Raw genomic sequence first — 10,350 nt, forward strand, 5'->3', positions numbered from 1 at the left:
CCAGCCGGGGAGCCCAGAGGCCTTGCAGGGAGCCATCACCCTGCACTCGAGTCTGGCCTCCATCTCGATAACCGGAACACCTTTCAGGAACCTCACGGCCTCCTGGGGAGGGCTACTGGGGGCCATCTAGGGCGACATCTGCGGGGAGGAGCACTGGGTGGGATGGGGGAAGCCGGGTCTGGTCCAGGCAGCCTGAAGGACAGCAGTCCGGTGAGGAGGCCTGGCCGAGCACCTGCTGTGCCCTCCCTGAGCTGCATGGAGTGAAGGAGGCTGCAGCCATGGCCCCTCTCTGAGCCGTGACCCCGTCATGGGGACAGTGAGGAAGACCGTGCCTCGTGGTAGACAGGAGCAGGTTAAGCAGCTGTGTATAAAGTGCCTGTATGTGTGACAGCCCCTCTGTGCCTGGCCTCAGTTTCCACTTGCCTGAGGAGAGGGGCTGGAGGACAGGGACTCCAAGGGCCACAGAGGACACCCCGAGCCCCAAGTCCACTGCCACAGCCTGCTGCCTGCTCCTGGGCCCCTGGTGAGGGGTGCCCACCACACGCCCGGGTACCAGCCGGCCCACCAGGAGAGCATGGCGGACGGACCCGGGCTGGCGGGCAGCACACACCCACCCTCCTCTGCACTTTCACCTGGGTTCCCTCCCTCTGGAAGGAGGCAGAGGTTCAGGGAAGGGCTGGCTGGCAGGAGCCCAGGCCCCGGGTCAGGGCCCTTGGGGAAGCAGCTTGCATTTGCAGTCCCAGGACATCTCCCTGAAGCTCTGCTCTGAGACAGACAGAGCTGGGGGAGCCTGGAGCTGCCTCCTGTGGGGCCGCGAGGGTGAGGTGAACACAGCCCTCCTCGGCCTTATCACACCCGGGAAGGCGGTGTGCGGACTGCAGACCGCGGGACGGGAGGCTGTGCTCGCCGTGGCCACGAGTCCTCCCCAGTGTCTCTGAGGAAAGGGAGGCTGGTGTGCTCTGCCCCACCTGACGGCCCTCCCTGAGGGGTCGGCACCTTGGCAAGGGCCCTCTCACCTCTTTGGCCAGCTTCTCTGCCTTGTCATAGAAGTTGGTTTCCATCAATCCAAATGAATAGATGCCTTTCACGTAGCTGAAAACAAAACAAAGTCTTCAGGAAAAGTGGCCTGTTTAGCCCTCAGTATGGGCTGAACCGTGTCCCCCAGAAGGACATCTGAACATGGACCCTAACATGAACATGGACATGGAATTAGGATGTTTTCAGACGGTGCAGTGGTGATGAAGTCCTACGGGGTGAGGGCCGGCCCCGAATCCAATGACCGGTGTCCTTACGAGAGAGAGGAGAGAAGGCTTGGACACACACACACACACACACACACACACACACACACACACATGCTGGAACCACAGAACACAGGCAGATGCTGGGGTGGCACAGCTCCAGGCCAAGGAGTGCCAAGGACTGCCAGCTACCTCCAGAAGCTAAGGAGAGGTGAGGAGGTGAGGAGGGTTCTCCCCTGGAGCCCTCAGGGGGAGCATGGCCCTGCTCATGCCTTCATTTCTGCCTTGTGGCCTCCAGAACGCTGAGAGCATGGATGTCTGTTGTTTTACGCTGCCCGGCTTGTGGCACGGTTATGCCAGCCCTGGGAGATGGGCCGCCCTCCCCTTCACCAGCTGGGCACCACCCCAAGTCGCTGGATACTCTGGCCCGTGGGGAGCACCATTACCACAACTGTCCGACCCCCAAGCCCTGTCTCTAGAGCAGGCCCCTTGGCAATTCACACCCTACCCCCATCAACTACAGTGTCTCCCCTGAGAATGCCGGGGGCCATTTCCTTCCTGTCCGGTTGGGGGCACTCACTGAGAGGCACAGCCCAGGAAGCCTCTCGGGGAAGCACCAGTGAGTGCAGGCTGGTGGTGGCTTCTAGGAGTGCCCAGCCCCTGGCCTGGCCTGACCTGCGCTCACTGGGCAGCTCCTCCCCAGACCCCAGCTTCTAGAGGCAGGGACCCTTCTGTCCTGCGCCCTCTTGGCCCAGGGCCAGCCCCGGATGGGCCTGAAGACACTTCCCGGGATACATGGGCACTATGATTTCTCAGCCATAACCGCCAGCAGAGTACTGGGCTGAAAGAAGCATTCTCTCCTGGGGTTTGGAGGGATTACGGGAAAACATGATAGAGTGATGGAGTTCCTATTTGTGACTCAGACATTACGCTTACTGCCGTGCACACAGATAAAGCCTGGCTCTCGTGATTCACAGAAGCCACGTCCTAGCACACTGGCTTTCAGACTTTTCTTTCAAATATTTATTTCTTTCAAACACTCAAGTATTTCTCTTAAATATTTAAGTATTTCTTTAAATATTTAAATATTTCTTTTAAATGTTTATCGGGGTCATTTCACCTGCAACATTTACACATGGACAGAATGCTCATGGTTTACCCTGTCCCATTGGGCTCTTGTGATGAGGTTATCTCATGGGCCCACTTGGCAGGGCTACAGCACTCAGTTGCTCGGCCAGACAATATCTAGGTGCTTTCATGAAGGTTTTCTTCAGGTGTGATTAACTTTTAAATCTGTAGACTCTGGGTAAAGCAAATTACCCTCCATAGCATGGGTGGGCCTCATCCAATCCATTGAGGACGTCAGAGAAAGGAGTGAGGTCCCCAGAAGGCATTCTTCTTCCAGATTGCAACACAGAGACCCTGCCTGATCCCGTAGACTGCTGGCCCGGTCTGTGGATTTCAGACTCTCTTGCCAATCCCTGTAACTTCATGAGCCAATTCCTTAAAATCAATCAACCAATCTCCATACATACACACACACACACACACACTCGCACACATACATACGTGTATGTGCGTATAAGTGATACGGCTACAGATATTCATACCCTCTTTGCTCTGTTTCTGTGAAGAACCCTGAGAACACAGCTCTCTAATCCATGAGCCCATCTGTGATGGACACAACCATTGTGTGGTTTTGTTTTTTTTAACTTGTATTTATTTACTTGAGAGAGTGAGAGAGAGAGAGAGAGAGATCATGAGCAGGGGGGAGGGGTAGAAGGAGAAGCAGCCTCCTTGCTAAGCAGGGGGGACCCCGAAGCGAGACTTCATCCCAGGACCCCGAACCATGACCTGCCTGAGCAGAAGGCAGCCGCTTCACCGACTGAGCCACCCAGGCACCCCCATCCTGTGATTAGACATGATAGGGGTCTTTCGGTGTGGTGGTCACTAGGGTGGCTCCGGTACTCAGGGCCTCCCTCTCCTCCTGAGAACGGAACAGAGATGCACATCCTGCCCTCCCCTGGCTGCGTGACCAGCTCCGGCCGACGACTTGGAAGTGGCAGAGAGTGTCCCTTCCTTTCTGAGCCCTGCCACTGGGAGTCCCCCAGGGGTGCCCTCCTCTCTCCCTCAGTGATCAGCTAGATCCTCTGGGTCACTGATGCAGGAGGGAAACAGGGACAAGGTTGCAGAGCCCTCAGCCCTCCTGTGACAGGTGCGTAGTACGTGCGAGAAATGAGCCTTTGGAGAATCAGATCTAGGAGCTATTTGTTACTGTGGCACAACTACCCTGGGCTGATACATACGGTCCTGCCTCACCCACAGGACAGGATGCGATGAACAGCGAACAGAGAGACCTTTTCACTTGCAAGGACACGGAGAAGAGCCACGGTAGATTCAGTATTTTTAGGGCAGGGTCATGTTTTCAGGGCAGAGGAGGGGGAAGAAAGACACGACGTGGTTTCCAGCTGGCACGTACCTGCTCAGGGGGATGCTGGGTGTCCAGAAGGGGTAAATTCGGGCCACAGAATCTCGCATCTGCTCCTGGTAGCCCAGGTAAAAATAGGCATCGTGGGAAAATTTTAGGGCTAACATGTCTGTTGGGTGGTCCCAGAGGATCTGTTCCCATAGTTCACAGGCTCTGGAAAAGTTCCTGTGAGACAAAGAGAGATTTCTCCGCAACACTGGACGTACACTTTAACCACAGGAGGCAGAGAAGCCCTCGCTTCTTGCCAGTCCGCACCAGTTCAACAGAAATGCATATAATATATCAGGAGGGGAGGGGAGAGGGAGGGAGGTCGTGCAGAGAGGGGAGAGAGAGAGAGAGAGAGAGAGAGAACATACTATATATACACTCACACACAAAAGTTTCTGTGTTAGGTTGTGGCTCAGAAAATTGAAAAACCAGTGGGAAGCTTTACTCTGGAATTCAAACCAACCCAAAACTGGTTTAACAAGTTGCCAAAGCCGGTGAACCAGCTGCAGAAAGTCGGTAGGGCGGGGGGAAGCCCACCTTGGCCGGGCTGGCCACTGGCACTGACCCAGCAGAAAAGGCCAGGCACAATTTGCTTACTGCTTTGGAAGCCACATACCATCCACTCAGGTCACCTAGCTGGGCAGAGCGTCAACCCTGCCTGAGCAGATGCACTGGCTATCCCGGAGAGGGGCTGCAGGATCACGACATCCACACACAGGGGGACAGCTGTGGGGACAATGGAGGCAGGGGACAACCTTGAAGCCCACAGCAGACACTCACGAGGGTGTGTATGTGGCATGGATTATGTATGTATATGTATTAAGGATTTTGCCTTGAACGCTAGATCGGAAATCTAGCCACCCGTCTCCCCATCTTTGGTCAGGTGCAGGCACAGCAGCAGACAGGGAGAGGGCCGCAGGAGGCAGGGTGAGGACCACCCCAAGTCCCCCTTGCCGAGGGTACTGGGTGCCCGTGGCATCGCCTGGCCAGGGAGGCTCTCACCCCTTGGCAAAGGTCTCCACCGCAGACACATGTAGCCGCTCCCGCTGCGTCAGCAGCTGTGTTTGGGAAACCTCCACCATTGTCTTCACGGCCTGATCCAGCTCCCTGTCCAGCCGCACGGAGCTTCCAGTGCCGATCAGCACGAGGCCATTGGCAATGGCGTGACCCATAGCTGGGGAAAGGTTGGAGAGCAACGAGTGACCGCGACGGCCCTGCCCCGCCCCGCCCCCGCCAGCCTGGCCAGAGTGTGAAATAAACACCCCCCATCCCAGGAGGGCCCCGGGCCGGCGGCCGGTGCGCTGCGCGCTGGGCCCCCACCACCGTCGGAGCTCAGCCGGACCCTGAGCGGCACACGGAGGAGCGGCACTGTGGACCAGTGTCTGCTAACAAGGGCGCTGCGGTGCGTGCCAGTGTCTGGGGCGTCTCCCCTCAGCCCTCCACTGGGTGGACCGGTTAGGCGCTGCCCGTGGGCTCCCATGGCCCTCCAGCCCTGCTTTCCCTCCCCTGCCAACACTCACTACCGCCCGCACAGAGACGCCAGGGAAGGGCTCAGCTGATGGTCCAGTGCCAGGGGCTGGTCTCTGGAGCACAGTGGGTCTGAGCCACGCCCATGCACGGAGAGCTTGGGGGTGCAGTGGGGGACGGGAGGGTCTGCCTCTGGCCCTTGCAGCAACCTTGCCGGCAGGTCCGCAGACCTCTAGGCCCTCCTTGAGCTTCCTAGCCCTCAGCCTGACAGAGCCAGGGTGTCTGCTGGCAGTTGGAACTCGGTCACTGGCCCAGGCCCGAGACCGAGGACCCGACTATAGTGTAGTGTTGGGATGACCCCGGTGGTCCCGGCTTCTATCCTGGGGCCAGAGGTCTGCTCAGCGTGCCTGAGCACACTCCTGACTCCTGGTCCCCTGTAGGCTGCGCTCAGCTTCCTTCTGCCCCCATTCTGGGCACTCTGTCCTCAGCAGGTTCCAGAATGCACTGGGCTGACCCACCTGTGCCCGCGGCACACACGGCTAATGTGGAAGGCAGCTACTGCTCACCACTGTACCACCAACACTCACATGGCTTATCTGGGATGCCAACTTCTGTCATGAGGTCTCTGTGGCTGAGGCCTCACCAGCGTCCCGAAAGGCTGCCATAGCTGCCTCTCAGGCTCCAGAGACAGGTCCGGGATACAGAAAGCCTTATGTGGTCCCAGCCACCCAACTACCAGCTGGGTCATTTGGGATACATTTCTGGTTCCCTTTCTTCCTCTGAGAAGTGGGATCAGTATCTTTCATGCAGAACTGACCGACAATGAGGGAATAAATTAGGAAGATCCCTTCTGGAGAACCCGGCACCTGTACAAAACCAGCTGTTATTCCAAGCCCGACGGTGGCTGTCGGCTTCCTGCCCTCTCTCCGTGCAAATGCCAGCCTGATCACTGCCACCAGCCTGCCATCCCCATGCCAGCTGAGTCTCGAAGTCAGGGAATCAGAGAGGCATGGGACCCACACGAGGGGGCTCAACTCAGGGACGGCATCACTCACCGAAGGTTGGATCCGCGGCTTGGAGCTTCGACAGGCAGCCCTCAATGCCACCAAGACTTCTGTCGTTGGTCCATTTGACATACTGAAACAGAACAGACAGAACAGACCTGTCCCCAGGGAGTCCTTCGTTTGTGTTGACGAAGGCATGTGTCTCAGTCTGGATCTTCTCTCTAGAGAATTCAGGACTTTACAGTCCGAACTCCAAGCGACCACACCTGGGTTGGTGTCATGTGAAAAGACTAAACACCCAGAACTGAAGGCACGTTTTCTAGAAACGATCAGGTCACCATTTTCAGGAAGGAAAACATGTAACGGAAGCTTCGTCCTGACAGGCGACCTGCCCAGAGCAGTGGCTTCTTTAGTCAAAAGATGGGCCTTGAAATCCGATTACCACAGTAGGATTCATTCCTTCCAAAAAAGAACTTTATTAGACATTTAGGACAAAAATTTAGAAAGAGGCATGAAAGCCCAATGATCAAACTTAGTCTCACCCCCATTGGTAGATGTGTTTCTAATCCTTTTTTCCCCCCAAAAATGCTTATTTTGGGGGACACCTGCGTGGTTCCATTGGTGAGGAACAGGACTCTTGATCTCAGCTCAGGTGTTGATTTCAGGGCCATGAGTTTGGGCCCTGCAGTAGGCAAGAGAAAGTAAATAAAATAAAAATGCTCATTAAAAAAAAAAATCCTAAAACCATAATAGTACACTGGATTTTATTTATTTATTTTCTAAAGATTTATTTATTTATTTATTTGTTTATTCGACAGGTCACAAGTAGGCAGAGAGGCAGGCAGAGAGAGAGGGCAGAGCAGGCCCCCCGCTGAGCAGACAGCCCCATGCGGGGCTCGATCCCAGGACCCTGAGATCATGACCCAAGCTGAAGGCAGAGGCCTAACCCACTGAGCCACCCAGGCGCTCCAATATACTGGAATTTAAAACGTGTCTCATCACGTTTGTCTAAATGTCTAGACATCACGATGTCTAACCTACATCTTCACAGAACTAGCCGAGCATGTTTTCCTAAGACACAGAGGAGGCAGTCTAACACAGACTGGCACAGTCTGACCCTGACCCATGGGACAGAATATACACAGGCCATGCGGGGGTCGGGGTAGACCATGCCACATTGAGGACTTGGGCTGTGTAACAAATCAAGGGCTTGACCAAGGCCAAAAGGATCAGGAAGAGCACAGAGCTCGCAGGCACGCAGTGGAGTCCTGCGGCAAGCTAAGGGCATTTCATCGGCTGTGGCTTCTGCTTGGGTTTCTAAAAGCTTTTTCGGTCCTTAAGTCATATGGATGGACTTGGTAGGCAGTGCTCTCATTGCTCATGATAAACACCAGGTCTGGGGGTTTCTATTGGCATATACAGACCCAAGTGCATCCTGCTTCTGCCCTACCAGAATGCAGGAGCCAGCTCAGCTCCCTGGGCCTCAGTTTCCCCACCTGTCAGGGTAGTTGGACTGCGCCTCTGAGACCCTCCCAGTTCCAAAACTATAGGCTCCTTCGCTGGTGTTGGAAATGGCTGGGAACACGGTGGACGGGCTCAGAACAGTCAAGCTGAGTGCAATATAGTCAAAGATTTGCTCCAGTCCAGGGCCCCAGGCCCTCAGTGGAGGGGACCCACATCAGCCCCCGCAGGACACAGGGGGAGGCCCATGGAGGGCCAGCACCTCCATAAATATCCCCCTGCTCTCTGCCCACCGCTGGGGCCACCTCTCAGCTGTGCCATGGGTCGGCAAACATGCCTCCAACGCCAGGCCCCAGAGTACATAAATTTCACTGTCACCGGCTCCTAAATTCATCATGAAATGGAAAACAGCATGCACCACTTTCCAAGCTGTGGGCTCTGGGGATTCAAAGCATGATGAAGCATGTTTGTGTCACCAGGACGCCCTACTGTACCCAAGCTGACCAGGAGATTTGGGTGGCCACGGGGCTGATGGACTTTGCTGCTTATAAAACCAGAGTGCTGATAAAGGTGTTAAGCTGTAGAAGCTTCGAGTCTGGTGCCCGCCGTGGTCATCATTTAGCAGCTTTGCATGAGAGTGCATCGGGCGATAAGTGCGTTGGGCTAGAAATCGAAGTTCCCTGTGTTAGATGGGAGCGTGGGGCACAGCTGCTCACTTGCCGCAGGGCCGCTTACTTGCCGGCATAAAAAAGGGGATGCCAGAACATTTAAACATGAAAAATACGTTCCCTAAAAGCCTTCAGTAATTTTCAAACCTGCACGGTGGGCCTTCAGAGGGGAGACCACCACATTGCTCGGGGAGCATACCTGGGTCAGGGTAGCATCGAACAGCTTGCAGGCCTCGTTGCTTGTGGTTGAGAGTGGGAGCCCCGCATCCTTCCACGCCTACACATAGCGAGAAGAGAACACCCCTTTATCCTCCAAATGGAAACCCCCCACACCCAAGCACAGAGGGTCTCCAAATGCAGAAGCTTGTCACCCAGTCTGGGTTTCCAGAAACCCCAGCCTTGAGGGCATGGACTCTCAGATTTCAGAGACAGTGCAGAGCACACGAAGCTGAGCCCTGGGTGGGCGAACCTCATGTAAATTGCAGCGTGGGGGGGTCTCTGAGTAGCTGTGTGCCTCCTGGCAACGTCCTCTATCAGATCCTTGGCTGGCCCACATGGGGTTCTAGAGGATACATGGGGCACCCGTGCAGTGTCTGCTCAGAGAGCAAGCACACAGTACATGTAAGTCCCTGAGAAGACTGAAGGAAGGTCTGGGAGGCCAGGAAAGGGGTAGAACGCTAGCCTGCTTGGTGGGGAGGGTGGTATTTCCATCTGGCCCCCAAGTCTATCGGCCAAACACCAAAACAACGCCTCCCCTCTCTCAACTTCATCAGACACTCACACCTGTTCACCTTTAGAGCTGCCTTTGGGGCCCTACCAGGGCCTCCCAGACCTGCGACTCCCCTGGGAAGAGAAATATCCTGTACCCACCCGTCCCCACCCCCAGGCCAGATTGCCTCTTGCATAACTCCGGGGCAAGGCCCCCGAACTCCACCTTCTTCTGCAAAATGTGTACAGGATTCCCACCCTGGAGGATCCCCTCCTGTGCCATGCCTGGGCTAATGCTTTTTAGGTCAGGTCCCGGGGTCTCCGAGGGGCCGACACACGCGGCCGGGGTCCCACGGGAGGGTGCTCTGGTCCCTTCCTGCAACCAGGACGCACGCCAGGACCTCACGACCGACTCCCCAGCTGACCTCCGTTCCCACGCTGGTGGATCCCGCCTCCTCCGCGGGCGCCACGCCAGCCCCGGGCCGTGGAGCCGGGCGGGTTCTGCCTCCACTTACCTGGCAGTCACGCAGGGAAGCGGGAGCGGCCATGGAGCCGAGAGGGTGGCGGGGCAGGTATCAGGGTCCGGGCGCCTCCGCAGCCTTGCCTAGGGGGATGGGGGGAGGGGCCGGACACCGCGGGGCGGAGCGGGCGCGCTCCCGGCTCGCTCACTGGCCAGCGGCGCCGGCCCCGCCCCGGGGCGCTCTAAGGAGGTCCGCGCCTGCCGCGCAGGGGTTGGGCTGGAAGGGTCCGCCGCAGTGGGAGCGCGCACCCCCCCATCAGACACCTAGCCTGGGCCACAGGGCCCGAGGGCGCTCCACCCCTGCCAGGGGACTCCTCCCTGCTGGGGGCCCTGTTGGGGACTCAACTGTAGAGTCCCTTGGGAGGCAGGGGAACCCTAGAGCAGCTACCACTTTCAAGCTCTTCAGGGTGCCATCTTAAGCCTTGCCCAGCACACATGCCTGGAGGTCGTTTTTTGGAGTTAAATCAAACTGAATGGCGCTCACTACTGGAGCCTGGAGAAGAAAATCTGCTACATGATCCCATTAGGTAATGCTGATTAATATGCAACTAATATATGCTCAGGAACTGATTCCAATGTAAACGCAAAAGAAACCAGAGACGGGAGGAAAAACGGAATTCAGATCAATGGGTGCCTCCACCCCCAGTACTGAAGATTCTCTTTTCAAGGGTACCCTGAGGCCTTGCACTGCCCCCATAGTGCTGTCCCCTTACTTGTCTGTGAGTACCACGTGGGGGCGCTATTTTAATCTTTTCTGGTTATTCTTCTATCTTTTTGGATATCTAGATCTTTTATAATACTACCA

General features: G+C 56.3%; 1 protein-coding gene across 2 annotated transcripts in view; it reads right to left on the reverse strand.

The window, feature by feature from the left end:
• TTC38 (tetratricopeptide repeat domain 38) overlaps positions 1-9,785 on the reverse strand; it is a 22,754-nt gene extending 12,969 nt beyond the window's left edge. The window contains exons 1-6 of one of the 2 annotated variants that reach the window (XM_059401772.1): positions 9,541-9,785; positions 8,517-8,594; positions 6,240-6,321; positions 4,720-4,891; positions 3,721-3,894; positions 1,017-1,092 (exon numbers count right to left, since the gene is read on the reverse strand). In XM_059401772.1, coding sequence (XP_059257755.1) covers positions 1,017-1,092; positions 3,721-3,894; positions 4,720-4,891; positions 6,240-6,321; positions 8,517-8,594; positions 9,541-9,573 — 615 coding nt within the window. In that variant the 5' untranslated portion in view covers positions 9,574-9,785. The remainder of the gene's footprint in view (positions 1-1,016; positions 1,093-3,720; positions 3,895-4,719; positions 4,892-6,239; positions 6,322-8,516; positions 8,595-9,540) is intronic. The other variant, XM_059401773.1, reaches the window with a different exon arrangement.
• Positions 9,786-10,350: the final 565 nt, after the last annotated feature.

This window comes from Mustela nigripes, chromosome 6 (assembly GCF_022355385.1).
Source record: "Mustela nigripes isolate SB6536 chromosome 6, MUSNIG.SB6536, whole genome shotgun sequence".
NCBI classification, from domain to species: Eukaryota; Metazoa; Chordata; class Mammalia; order Carnivora; family Mustelidae; genus Mustela; species Mustela nigripes.